General features: G+C 36.2%; 4 protein-coding genes across 4 annotated transcripts; all 4 read right to left on the reverse strand.

The window, feature by feature from the left end:
• Window positions 1-111: 111 nt before the first annotated feature.
• On the reverse strand, window positions 112-1,414 carry LOC108218698 (uncharacterized protein At2g23090). The gene is made up of 3 exons (XM_017391769.2): window positions 1,254-1,414; window positions 1,123-1,163; window positions 112-398 (listed from the first exon to the last, which is right to left on the reverse strand). The coding sequence occupies exons 1-3, from the start codon at window positions 1,324-1,326 to the stop codon at window positions 279-281; spliced, it is 234 nt and encodes a 77-aa protein (XP_017247258.1). The 5' UTR covers window positions 1,327-1,414; the 3' UTR covers window positions 112-278.
• A 4,455-nt stretch (window positions 1,415-5,869) lies between these two features.
• LOC108217879 (uncharacterized) lies at window positions 5,870-8,396 on the reverse strand. Its single transcript, XM_017390779.2, has 2 exons — window positions 6,465-8,396; window positions 5,870-6,202 (listed from the first exon to the last, which is right to left on the reverse strand). Exons 1-2 carry the CDS (start codon window positions 8,248-8,250, stop codon window positions 6,090-6,092), a joined length of 1,899 nt encoding a protein of 632 aa, XP_017246268.1. The 5' UTR covers window positions 8,251-8,396; the 3' UTR covers window positions 5,870-6,089.
• Window positions 8,397-10,014: 1,618 nt separating this feature from the next.
• On the reverse strand, window positions 10,015-10,937 carry LOC135152328 (uncharacterized). Its single transcript, XM_064092236.1, has 2 exons — window positions 10,493-10,937; window positions 10,015-10,414 (listed from the first exon to the last, which is right to left on the reverse strand). The coding sequence occupies exons 1-2, from the start codon at window positions 10,845-10,847 to the stop codon at window positions 10,146-10,148; spliced, it is 624 nt and encodes a 207-aa protein (XP_063948306.1). The 5' UTR covers window positions 10,848-10,937; the 3' UTR covers window positions 10,015-10,145.
• Window positions 10,938-11,182: 245 nt separating this feature from the next.
• On the reverse strand, window positions 11,183-14,165 carry LOC108216033 (uncharacterized). The gene is made up of 3 exons (XM_017388688.2): window positions 13,354-14,165; window positions 12,180-12,527; window positions 11,183-12,083 (listed from the first exon to the last, which is right to left on the reverse strand). Exons 1-3 carry the CDS (start codon window positions 13,753-13,755, stop codon window positions 11,490-11,492), a joined length of 1,344 nt encoding a protein of 447 aa, XP_017244177.1. The 5' UTR covers window positions 13,756-14,165; the 3' UTR covers window positions 11,183-11,489.
• Between the last annotated feature and the right edge of the window lie 86 nt (window positions 14,166-14,251).

The raw sequence follows: 14,251 nt of genomic DNA on the forward strand, positions 1-14,251 counted from the left end.
TTCCATTTGGTTGAACATGTCAGCATTTAAAGAAACAGTACATGTCGGAAATAGTTCCTAGAATGATATCTTTCGCAACACCTTGTTGAAGAGAACTACACAAAGAAATCGTAGGAGTATAGATGGATAATATATATTATAGACACGTTCACAAACACATTTGCTTGGTAGCAATAGTTCAAACATCCACATTAGTAATACAACGGAAAAGCCTCAAACTTAAATTGCATAGCACTGTCAGGCAAATTTGAAACCGATCCTTCAAGTTGATCTCAGTATCATTTCTTCAGATGAGGAAAGCAAGTCTCCGGATCAGATTTGGGGTGCTTTGCTTCAGCATGTTCCCTGCACTTCACCTCTGAAGTGGTGCAGATGAACGTCTGCATACACACCTTGCACTGCCATGAACAACCATAATCGAGAAGCCATTAGCAGTAGATATTGCCATAGACTTTACTCAACATCTTATTTTAGCCAAACTAAAGGAAAGGAAACCAAATGTTTCAAGTTCCTTGATTCAATTTCATGTGCCAGCAAACTACTTTCATATCAAGTATCAATCACAACTTAAAATTATAATATCATCCATATAATGCAAACACCAAACCAATCAAGCCAATGACAAGACTAAACCCTAAAAACATCAGCACTCAAGCACTTGAAAAGAGCTACACACATCATAATAACCCCAAGCCCGATAGTCGATATAATACAACACTTTTGCATTCAGCCATTCGCCTTTTTAACAAATAATTCACACAAAGAAAGACCATAAACAACACAATTTCTTCATATGCGAACTCGATAAACTCCTATATTTACAAAATGCCACATCCAAGAGTTTCGTAACTACTATACCATTCGAGCTGTAACATCAGTTTTACAACAATACAAGGAAAAACAACCAAAACGAAAAACCAACATTATCTTCTGCAATCAAGATCACTATCATCTACTCCCTCGACTACGTATCACAAACTAGAGAAATTGGGGAATTCAAGTATCAAGCACATCAAATCTTATAAAGTTGCAAACTTTATCACTAATCACAACTACCACAACAAATCTAACTAAATTTCCAAGATGAAAAAACAGAACAGAGGCTATTTTAAAAAATCAAACCTGAATTGACATAGCTTTCTTGTTAGCATCAAGCTGGCTTCCTGCAAAAAGAGATCAAAAAATCAAATTTTGGAGCAGATCGATTAAGATCAAGAACCAATACACACAGATAGATACAAAAAAGATAATACCTTTGGAGCCCTTGGCCTTCTCCAGGTTCTTTTCACGGGCCATCTTGGCTTTCTGAGCGTTGCCTCCACCCATCTTGAGAGATCTGAGAAACCCTAGTTTTGCTTTCTTGATTTCTGCCCCTTTCGTTGGTACAATTCTGTGGGTCTGTATATTGTGTGTTATATAGGTCCTTTGTTTATTTATTGTTTATTTATTTATTTATATTATATTTATTCTTGAAATTTGAATAATAGTCGTATATATAGGATAAGGGTTCATATTTTCAAAGAAAATGGATAGTAGGTACTCCCTCCGTCCCTATTTATCTGTCCACTTTGGAAGTAAAAATTTGTCCCTATTTATCTGTCCATTTATACTTTCAAAACTAACTTACTGATAGTTTTTCAAATATATCTTCATAATTTCAATTTTCAAGGCTTGACTTATTTAAAACTTGGTTGAATTCATGTTTTCAAGACATAAAGTAGGGGTATTCCACCATTTTCAAGATATTAATTAGAGGTATTTAATGAAAAAGTTTATACAATCAATTATTCCTTGGTATGCGTTTTTTTTCCCAAAATGGACAGATAAAAAGGGACGGAGGGAGTATTAGGTAGGAGCTGTAGAGATAAATACACCCAGCTGGAGGTCACTTACAAGTGGTGGTTTCAATTAAAAATTTAGAAATATGGATATAAGTTTTTCAGAATTTCTAGCGGGTTATAACCCACTTATTTTATATTTGATGGTAAAATCCAATTACTTTCTATCTTGTTAATGATAATTCATGAACGCATAAATACTTGAAAAATAAAATTAATTATTTAGATAAAATAAGTGTAAAATCAATATACTTATATAAAGGAGAAGCGAGGGGCGTGTAGGTGGCGCCTCTCACATCGTTCCGTTCTATTTTTCTAATTTTCTGGAATTTTTGGATGAAAAATACCAAAAATTAGAACTACCTTTTTTAGTTTCGGATATATTAGAAGCAAGTTTCAGAATCTGATTTTGTTTCAGATTATTTATGGAATATAGTAGCTTGAAAATTTTAATTTAATTTTGTTTCTATATAATCTGATTTTGTTTCAGATTATTTATGGAATATATTAGCTTGAAAGTTTTAATTTGATTTTGTTTCTATATAAAGGAGGAGCGAGGGGCGTGTAGGTGGCGCCTCTCACATCGCTCCGTTTTATTTTTCTAATTTTCTAAAATTTTCAGATGAAAAATATCAAAAATTAGAACTGCCTTTTTTGGTTTCGGATATATTAGAAGCAAGTTTCAGAATATGATTTTGTATCAGATTATTTATGGAATATAGTACCTTGAAAGTTTTAATATGATTTTGTTTCAGATTATTTAATTATGGGAAAGAGTAGCACACAAGTCTCTCTGATTTTGTATCAGATTATTTATGGAATATAATAGCTTGAAAGTTTTAATTTTAATTTATATAAAGGAGAAGCGAGGGCGTGTAGGTAGCGCTTCTCACATCGCTATGTTCTATTTTTCTAATTTTATGGAATTTTTGGATGAAAAAATATCAAAAATTAGAACTACCTTTTTTAGTTTCGTGTATATTAGAAGCAAGTTTCAGAATATGATTTTGTATCAGATTATTTATGGAATATAGTAGCTTAAAAGTTTTAATATGATTTTGTTTCAGATTATTTAATTATGGGAAAGAGTAGCACACAAGTCTCTCTGATTTTGTATCAGATTATTTATGGAAGATAATAGCTTGAAAGTTTTAATATGATTTTGTTTCAGATTATTTAATTATGGGAAAGAGTAGCACACAAGTCTCTCTGCACCTATAAATACCCCTATAGATTGTAGGATTTTGGATCATCTAAACACAATTTCCTCTCCCTCGATATGAGTCGACATATCCAAACACGGGAAAAGAATACAGTCTTGACATGATATTGATGGATGATATCAATAAATTAATGATGTATGTTTGTTGGTTATTCTTTTATAATATTTGTTTTGTTCATCGGACATTGTTTGTTGTTGTTAATTTTTATATGATTCATTTTGTATATAGGAAAAAATTATTCATGCATTATCTGTTTGTTTTTATTCTACAAATATTAATATTGAATCATTAATATAATTTTTATAGGCCGCCGCAACGCGCGGTTTCTCAACTAGTATTAATATAAGCAGAGATGAAATGAATATATATAAATAATGAAGGGATCAAGCCACTTGGTTAATTAAGAATAAATATTATATTCCTCCATTCCAGTCATTTATATACAAATAGTTTATATTAATAAATATGTATAAAGTCGTGGCAAAGAGAAAGAAAAATGAGTAAGATTGTGAGATTTCTTAATTTTTAACGTATAAGAGAGATAGTGAAATAAAATTAATGTGAAAATAGAAGGATGAAACATTCTAGAAAGAAAATTACAAAGAAACAATCGAAAATTAATTACTTATACGAAGTGACGACCGGGATTTAGCTAACAAGAGTATTTAAGATACTCTTACGGTTATTTTAGTCTCAGCAGGGCAAATAATTCATATGTATTATTCCCTCCGTCTCACCAGATTCTAATTTCGGGAGAAAGGATGCCTCCTCACAAAGGGGGTCGCAGTGACCAGACCCGGACGACTGTTTACCAAAAACACAGGTCTCCGCAAAATCGTAAGACCATGTATGGGGGCTGACGCCTGCCCAGTGCCGGAAGATTACTTTTCAACCCGCATTTTAGGGTTCTTATAAAATATACTTACATTATATATTTTTTAAAAAATAATCTGAAAAAAGATTTGAAGTTTAAATTTTATTTAAAAAAATAAAAAATATGTTATAAAACTATTTTTTATGAGAGTATCAAAATGCGTGCAAATAGTGTATATAAACTTTCTGTCGGGACGGAGGGAGTATATATTTACTTATAATATTTTTATTCCACAACACTAATTTTTTGACGACAAGAAGTATCCACGAGACAAAGCCATAGTGCAGCTGTAAAAACTACTGTACATCACAACACAGTTTAACGCTAATGTTGGGAAAACACAAGATTAGACTCGAATTCAAATAAAATCATATGTTCAAGAAACATTAAGATTAGGATATGCAAGTACTATACAAAATAGGCTTCGCATTGGCGGGGAGGATTCAACATCTGTGCCCGTGATTTATCCGAATATCCAAAAAACAATTTTATATGCTCGCAAACCATCTCCAACTGCAAGTAATCAGTCCAACGTCCCTCGAAAGATTTACTAATATAAGCTCGAAAAACAACATCGAATGTCAAGGTACCTGCAGCAGCAATTCGCCGCTTCATGTCGTTGATTTCGGATTCATTAATTAGCCCTGACGATCCTGAAAATTTCACATCAAAGTGCATTGTTGAATTAAGCACAACTACATCAAACGGAACAACATCAATCAGACCGACCTGTAAAACATTATTGTAAAATATAGAAACCGTGATGTTAGAAAAATTGAGATATCCATCAATATTCTTGGTTTCGAGATTGATCCTGAGGTTCCAGGCCGCAAAAATCTGGTTGGGACGGGATGAGAGGGTGAAATTAGAAGCTGTTAAGGAATCAATTCTAAACTCTGGAATCGTAGTAATATGTTTACGACTATATTTATGTATCGTCACAGAGAATAGAATATGGATGCCTACTACTACAATAATAATAATATAGGCTAATGTAATTAATACTTTGTTCCTAGTGTTGGCGATGGCGGCAGGGGTATCAGAAGAAGGATCAATGGGGTGGACGACATTCATAGCTAGATTAATGCTAATTAGTTTTTTGAATAGTAATTAGAGGAAAAGTAGATAGCATAAACGCATCAAGATATATAGTAAGAATTAATAGGCACCTTGTATTAAAGCTGTATAAAAAGTGTGCAGAATAATTTTGGAAATTCAGAGTTTGACGAGAGAGTTTAGGAGAATATTAAAACGGGAATGGTTAATTTCCTTAGTGATAAATATCTGGAAGTTAAATAAAATCTTTTTCTAAAATTAAAATCAGAATCGAACTGCAACTATAGCTGATTGAAAAATCTATATTTGATATCGGTTATAAACTTGAAAGAAATAAGATGCTTATAAAAACCAAAGACCACAGAAATTGTGCATATTAGTCAAACAAGAGTAAATATGTTGGGGGGATCATATCGATCTCACTCATAAACATCTTTGAGCCTTTTAAATTTTGAAAATGTATTCCATCTCCGAAGCTGTGATAATTTTGTAGGAGGCGTGGTAATATCTTAGAAGGTGTCATTAACCCCGTTAACGGAAATCGAATTGGGAATATCAATTTCACTTAGACGATAATAATTTTTTATATTATTTTTGGCATACTCATCCCGGTACTCTTCAATTCTAATTTTGATTCTCATTCAAACACCTCTTAGTTTAATTATAAAGGTTGGAAATATCTAAATATCACAATTTTTGAAAATCAAAATTTATTTCCACCTTCTAAAATCCGGTGTTTCCCTTTTCTCTCATGTGCACTTTCTTTTAGCTAATTATTTTCTTATGTACTTTTAATTGGGCCAAAATGTCAAAGCCTATGCCTAAAAAAAGTTGCAAAGTGCTTAAATTCTTGCCTAAGGTGCAAACCTGCCAACCCAAACATATAATGAGTGCGAAGTGTTACAGTTCAGTTCATTATGAGCAGCAAGGTGTAAAAATATAAAAACACCCTTTAAGAACTACTAACAACTCTGTTATCATATTCCTGCTCCAGATTTGCGACATTACGGGGTCGTTTGACGTAGCTTAAAAAAAGTGTTCGGCTCCGGCTTTTAACTGCTTAGCGATGCTACATAACATCTGACGAAATATGTTTGCCTAATATGAGAAAGACAAGGCAGAGTTCTTTCTTCTTCTAGCTCTTTCCAACTTTCTTCTACTCGAACTCCCACCGTTACTAGTAAAAGGCTCTTCTAAGATGGTGGACAGACCTGCAAATTACTTTGGTTAAATTTAAACAAGCTGCAAAATACTCTGAATGTCATTAGTACTATAGGGGTGTTTTTGCAACCAACTTATAAAAATAAGTCCTTACTTTTTTTAAAAAAAATGTATCTTTTTATATTTTTTTAGATATAAATGTTAAAGAGGCATTTCATACTAGTTATTTGAAATAAGTCCTTATTATGAAAAATAAGGTTAGTCAAACGGTCTCATATCTGTTGTGTTTGAGAATGCAATAGTGGAACTTACTTGACATGAAAGCCTTGTTCTCTATCATCTTTCCCTTCACTCCATTGTCATGTATGAAATCTACATTCTCGTTTCCAGATTCATGAGTTCTGATAACATAAGTGTTGGTTAACTTTGCCCGTGAGGCTGCGAAAATGCAAGTGGCCTCCATCTGCTTGCTGATCATGCGCATTGCATAGTATGGAATCTTGACATCCTTAGTTGGTTTAGTACAGCAGCTATTTACAAACATGAGGCAGTCCATTAGGCTCTCTAGTGCCATGCCTTTCGTATCGTAAGCTTGTGATCTTCTCCAGAGGCTTTTCGGATGGGAGTTTGGAGGGTTTGACAGGCAAAGAGCTCGCGTTGTGTCACTGATGGCAGAATCACAGTCACTGAGCAATAAGTGACACTGAGCTCTGTTACTATAAAGAACAGTTCTTTCTTTTCTGAATTTTAATGGGCATATCTTTAAGGCCTCTGTATACCTCAGAGCTGCTTCTTCAATTTTTCCCAATACAAAACTTTGATTGCCTTGTTGTTTTATCAGACTTACCATAACCTTTGTTTCTTCAGTTTTCTCTCTCGACATGAGGTTCTCCTTCTTCCTTTTGTCAACCTTCAGAACCCAAATCTCCTGCAAGGCTTTCTGCACTCTGTCAATCTTGATCTTGGAATTGCTTTCCTTGAAATCGAGAAGAAGGGTTCTTGTGATTGTCTCCCCTACATTTGATCTTTCTTTGAGGGTTCTAAGTTCAACGAGATCGATGAGAAAAAATATGGCAATTTCAATAACCTTGTGCCTTGTTTCTGGATCTTTGAGGAGTGACAGCAAACAATCAATTCCCATGTATTGCCAATCATCTGAAGATCTCGAGAGATTACAGAGATTCTTGATGACCTTTTTAGACTCTGCAACTCCTCTTCTTCCAGCTTTTGTGTAACATAAAACTCTAATGAGTCCTACACCTGCAGGGGATGTGTGATTTACCAATCCACCCCACATTTCACACAGGTCTTCCAGGAAACCTCGCGTACAGATGATATCTATAGACCTCTCTTTAACAGCAAAGCAGTTCAAGAGATGTATAGACCAGCACTGCATTTGGCTAGCCCATTCCTCAGCCTTCCTATTCTGGAGCTCTACTCCTCCAATGCCTCTTGTCAGCAAGTCACAGTGATAGTTTAACCTCTTGTTCTTGTCCTTCACTCCGACAAACATATCAAACACTGAACCTAGGCAAGTGGAAGCTAAACTGATGGCCATCTTTGTTATCTCTTCATGTTTCGCCACAGCTTCAAAGGTTTGGTCATAGCTTGCAAGGTGTCCGAGGGCTCTAACTGCAACCCTTTGTTCAACCCATGTCATTCTTCCACTCATAAGCTCTATCAGTGGGGTGATCACCCCTGATTCCACAGCTTTCTCAGCAAACTCAACCTTGTTCATGGTATAAGAACCAATGATATGAGCTGCATAGTATGGTAGGTATATATTTTGACCAGCAAGAAGCCAGGCTCTGTCATTGATGCCTCTGGATATTAAATTGGCCATGCACTTAAAAATACCAAGAGTCGGAAATTCTGGATCATTAGGATGAGTCATAGCAATGTTCCACAGAGCGCTTAGCACAAGAACATGTTCTTCATTGTCAGACACCGGCATTTCTTCGAAGCATCTCTTAATCCCTCCTCTCCTGATAGATGATTTTGGTTCCTTCAGGATGCAAAAGAAACAACGAGGATTTGAGCATGGTTGCTCAATCATGGTGGAGGTGCAAATGCTTTCTTTTCTAGTCTGAGAATCCATGGTTAGACGAAAGTAGTGGCTAATTAAATTCAGGATTTTAGTAAAAGTATGGGATGAGGGTTCTAGTCGCCTTTGCAGTTTATGCAGTTTATGTAGGCAAAAACTATGGGATAAGGCCAAAAGTATGAGAGGCAAGTGGAATGATGACTTGACTCTAATGTCAAGATTTAACTACAAACATAGTATTCTTTTTTGAGTGCTGCAATTTCCGCTAAATATTTTCAAGTTTTCAATTTTAACATTTTCTTACAGAAGCCTAATCCGTCTCACGTATTAATGATTGCATAACAGAGATACACAAATCTACTTCAATTATAGAAGAGCTTAGCTCCCTTTTTGAAAAAGAAAATGTATATAATGTTTGTCCTTTGCGGCTTCAGTCTTCACTAGCTTTTAAGCTGCGCATTTGAGGATGTAAGACTGGATACTCTGCACTTAACTAATTTTGCTATATACGTGTGCACATGTTCAAGAATGTCTAGATAAACTTTACTACAAATATACAGACCTTGTTATGCAATTAGGTTATCCTAGGCTAGCTTAAGTATGATTAAACTACCTTAAATCTGTTTCAAATAAGGATTAAGAATGTCCATTTGCAGGATTTAGTATGTTGATTTGCAGAGAGCTGAAAAAAGGGGGAGGACCACAACTTAAAAATGGGAAATTGTCCCTTCAATCTACAAGTGAGTTTGTGGTCCTTGTGACTTTTAAGCATTGAATCATCAAAATATTAATCTCCATTCTCATGTGCCACTAAAGCTAAAGAATAGAAACAATAATCAGATTAAAAACAGGATTCAGTACAGAAGGGGAAGGTCTCAAGAATATGCGGCTGCCATCTGTAGACCGAAAAGAAGCATAAAAGTAGATTTTGTAGAAAAGAAACTTCAGTAGCGAATGGTTGTTCGCGTTGCTAAATCATTCTCCTCGTGTCTCAAACCAATTTTCTTAATGATAGATCCGCGTGGTGTTGCTGTTTGGACAAGTGGATATCACTATGAGAATTTCTATGCTCAATGATGAGAAGAGGCCTGATTCATGATCTACTCGCATTCTGTAATAACCCCAGTCTTACAGTTTAAACCATCCCTTTCATTCATTTGGCACATTCGACACATTCTCTACCAATATTCATGCTTAAAATCAGGGTTGAATCCCATGCTTGAGATACTTAAATGTAGAAATTTGTTATTTGATGTTGTTGCAAATAAATAATGTTATTGCAGTCTGCAGATAGTATCAGTGAGAACTATAGCATTTAGATAGTGTGAAGACCGTGATGATCAGGTGTCTACTTAATGGGAAATAATGCAAATTTTTGTATTGAAAACTAGTGTATATAGTTCTTTATAAAAGTCTTGTATATCGATTATTAGCAAGGGTTCTGCACATTTACATGCATAGGAAAACAATGTTACTGCTGCATCTTAATGATTTTCTATAGATGTATAAGAAGAAAGATGAAGAACAAATTTAGCAAAATTCTGAAACATAATAAGGCTTTTAAAGATCTTTTACGATTATAGGGGACAGAAAATGAAAGAAAGGGAAAAGCTCGTACATTTAACATTGATTAACTAATATTCTAATATATCTGAATTTAATGCGTTTAATCTCCGTTCATCCAATTAATCTCTAACGAGCACCTTCACCGATTAATTCTGATTCCCGATTTTTTTACTACCATGCTTCTGCTGCACTGCAACTTACCGTACAGAATTCATATTATAATTTAGAGTAAATTTCAAGGGTGTGGCTGAAGTTTACACCGATTTGCAAGTTTGTGGCCAAACTTTAAAAATTACAAAAGCGTGGCCAGAGTTTGCCTCCGCCTTTTAAAACTTTGGCTGCCGTTAAGTCCGTTAGATTTCAGCTGTTAACTCACTTAGAAATTAAAAAAATAAAGAGGTAGATATGTAAAAATATATAAATAAAATTATTTGGGGAAAAGGGGGAAGAAACAGAAGGGGCTGGGGTTCTTTAATCAATCCATCTTTCTTTCCAAAGATAATTACAGAACAAAGCTCAACAGGTCCATAATCCAACAATTCTTGGATTATCTGTTCAATATATTCCTCTTCTGGTGACTTGAACTCTTGAATACTCTCCCCTTGACTTCCTTGAATCTCATTTGAGGCATTGTAAATGAAGTTAGTACGTGCTCTTGGTCAACACATGAGTCGCGCAACCTCCTTTGATGTGAACAAAAATGTGGACAGTTTTGAGTTAGTAGTGAATTACACTACAGGGTCGCGAATTTCGGAGATCCAAGAACCCCAATGCCTCTGGCGAACTCCCCTGTATCTCTGTTGAGGTCTGACCATATTGAAGCAAAAAAAATATTTGCATAGAGGAAGTCCCCACCATTGGTAATCGAGTTTCCAGGACAAGGAGAAACCGAGTGAGATACATGGGACTTGGGAGGATGTAGAGGAGACTGTGGTGTGGAGAGAGAGGAAAAAAAAAGAGAGAGAAGAAGGAGAGAGGGAGAACGAAGGACAGCAGCGGCAGCTGAGAAAATAAAGGAAAAAAAAGAGAAGAATTTCAAAAAATCCAAAAATACCCTCAACTCCGTTAGCTCCGTTAGAGGGCATTTGACGGGAGCCAAAGTTTTAAAAGGTGGAAGCAAACTCTGGCCACGCTTTTGTAGTTTTTAAAGTTCGGCCACAAATTTGCAAATCGGTGTAAACTTCAGTCACACCCTTGAAATTTACTCTATAATTTATACCTAATCATATTTCATAGGGGTTAAATAATTTAGGGAGTAATCAAATTTTACTGGGTTAAACAAATATGGCTATGTTTTTGCTTTTGAGCGAAAATGTACCAGATATTTTAGTAATTATACCAATTAGAATAATGGTTTTTTTCACCGATAAGTTTAAGCAGCAGTTAAGACTATGCCAACTACATTAACATTAATCATATATAACAGGTGAAGAAATTTTACCCCATAGTCGAGCAAGCAAGTTCATGCATGGTAACATACTAAAGGAAGGTACAAACATTGCATCATTCCAAGGATCAATCTACAGATATGTGTTACAAGAATCACCAGACTCCTCAACACATTCCGAATGATTCTACAGATACTAAGAGACTAATAAAGGATTCTAAAAACCCTCAATCAACAGCAAGTATGAGTTGATTTCATTCCTGCCCAAGTTTGTCGGTCACATTGTGCTAAGAGTCTACATCTAGCTTAGATTTTTTAAAGTTTATGGCCAAATGACAAATCATTTTCTGGCATATCTATTACTGGCTGCAACTTTGGCTCGATGAGCTGCACTAGTAACAGCAGGCTTTGTTGCTCTTCCCTTCGGAGGAACCTCACATGCTTCACTGCTAGTACTATATCTTATTTCAGCAGGTGGGATAAAACAGTCAAGTGACAAACCAGGAACATTAAATGCAACTTCTTCAATTGTCCATGCTTCTTCCATCCTCGTCTTGGTGTGACTCATTGCTACTTCTCCAAATCTGAAAAGGGTCACCACTGATCGCCCTGAGTGAGCAATCATTATCCCTTCAACAGGCCTATAGTTGTCAAGAAATGAGTTCATAGTAGTTTCCCAGTAAACAGCATCACCACCATTTGTTTGTACACGAGTTAAGTGAGAGTCTTCCAAGTGCATGAGGAGCCCTGTTTTCTGGCTGAAATAACCAAACAGGACATGTCTTATGATTTCTGCTGGGCCTTCGCTCCTGGCTCTCAGTGTCTGTGGATCAGCTCTAAGCTTGAGAATAAAACAATCTTCTCCGTTGATCTTTTTCTCTCCAATGCATCTTGCATCTGTGAACATGCTTGCAGTTGTTCGTGGGTCAAGACCCTACAGGCAGAATATAGGTAAATAATCCAAAAGCAGATTGAATGGAAAAGCATATACTTAAAAAGCCATGACATAAATGAGTATGGGCAACTTTACCTGAAGGGCACGACGTAATGGTCTAACAGGGCCTTTTGCAGCATGTGAACCAAGCCATGGTGTGTGCCTCCAAACAAGTTTCCCATTGCAACCAGCATGAATCTTGGTACCACCAAGCACAAGCTCGACATACCACATATCTGGATTCATCTGCCACAGAACAAACCCACCAGACTCTAAAGCTCTAGAGGAATTCCTGCTCTTTACGACCTTCCCAGCTGTCTCGCTTTCAAACGCCAACATTTGCACCTTGCCCGTTGCATATGCGTTGTGAATACAGTTTTGAAACTTATGCCCTCCAGATGCTGCTATGTACTGTTGCAATATGTACTGAGCAGATGAAGTTTCCTGCACAATATTACATTAAATCAAAATGCAAGTTAATCTATGTCAACTCCTCTTCAAACTATAACTTTAATCTCCTGAGGCAGTACTAGGAGGAAAGAAAAATATAGTATTGTCTACAGCCTCCATCAACTTTCACTGGAAACCCCACAACATTTCAGCAACTAAAAAAATTCCAAACACAAGGATTGTATGTCGTCATCCAAAACATGGAAAAATTCAAAAGTACCGTATACACAGAGTGGTGAGGGGATGCAAGACTACAACTTAAAAGAACTGCATCAAGTTTTGGGAAGGGGATGCAAAAGCAAAGCTAAAATTCCAAACAAAAGTATTGTTCCATGTTCATACCAATAATATATTGATGACACCACCCAATTTTCATAGACAAAACCAAAATTGACTAAAGCACCAGTCATAATAACTCTTCAATTAAAGTTACATATTGGTTATCCAACTTCAGTAAGTTCCACAAACCACAATGATATATAATTAACATGTTTACAAACACGGCCTCAAGGAATTTTGACCCGCAATACCAACGTAGACATGCAAATTCTTATAACTGAAGAACTTGACTAGTTAATGTGAAATTATTTTTCAATTTTTTGAAATACCACTAAAGTGCGACAATAATGAAATGAAGGCCCCAAAGCAACAAAACAAAGTAGCCATGATTCATAAAACACTTCTGCAACCTTAATATACATCTTTCTCAAAAGAAAAAAGGTCATGCACACAAAAAAAAAAATCAAATAAATAAACAAGGAAGACTATTTAATAAATTAAATAAAAAATAGATTAAAATAAAGAAAGTTAGGAGTCATACAATGGGAGTGTCTTTGGTACTAAGATGAGGAAAAGGCTCATTGCTGCTAACATGCACCGGAGCCAACGGCGCACCCAACACACCCAGAAGCATCCTCAGATCCGACGGTGCACGAGACAATGGGGCCCTCATCCATTGACCCCACTTTGAATCACGACCGTCCATTGCTTTCTCAGCATCTGGGCCTTCTCTTAATGGGCCTAAAGTCTCCACCGGTCTTGATTTACGAGATCTCTCGCCTAAAAACTCCGGCAATGCCACTTGCTCGACCCGGGTCCGGGTACCGGAACCCGAACCCGACGACCCGTCCGAAACATTTTTCTTGGGCCTTGACCGTGCTGGAGAAAGCCCTCTCACTACCTTTTGCTTCAACGTAGAAAGAAACCCTTGTTTTCTCTCCATAAGATTAATATATATGTTTGCACAATGTGTAATAACTTAAAAGTCACACCCTAGCTACTCAAAACTTGTATTTGTGTTGTAGAGACAGAGAGAGAAGCTTGAGTGAGTTTAAGTAATGTTGTGTGTATTGGTGGGAGAGAGAGAGAGAGAGAGGGAGGGGGGAGGGAGAGAGAGAGAGAGAGAGAGAGAGATGATAATGTGAGAGAAAGTACAGGGAGAGATATTATAGAAGAAAATAAAGGGAGGAGATATAGGGGGGTGGAAGATGATTGTCGTTTTGGGATTTAGAATGATAATGGTGAAGGATAACGGTGGGGGGAGATGAATTGTTTGGTAACGGGGAAGGTGCAGTGCAGAGGTGAGCAGTTTGTGTCTATCTGTGTGTGTATATTTTTGGAACTACTTGCAGTCAAACTACACAAAACAACCTCCCTCTTCATGTGCAGCTAAGAGCATCTTCAAGAGGCTTTTCATTTGGGCTCCTAACTTGAGATTT

This window comes from Daucus carota, chromosome 4, assembly GCF_001625215.2.
Source record: "Daucus carota subsp. sativus chromosome 4, DH1 v3.0, whole genome shotgun sequence".
NCBI lineage: Eukaryota > Viridiplantae > Streptophyta > Magnoliopsida > Apiales > Apiaceae > Daucus > Daucus carota.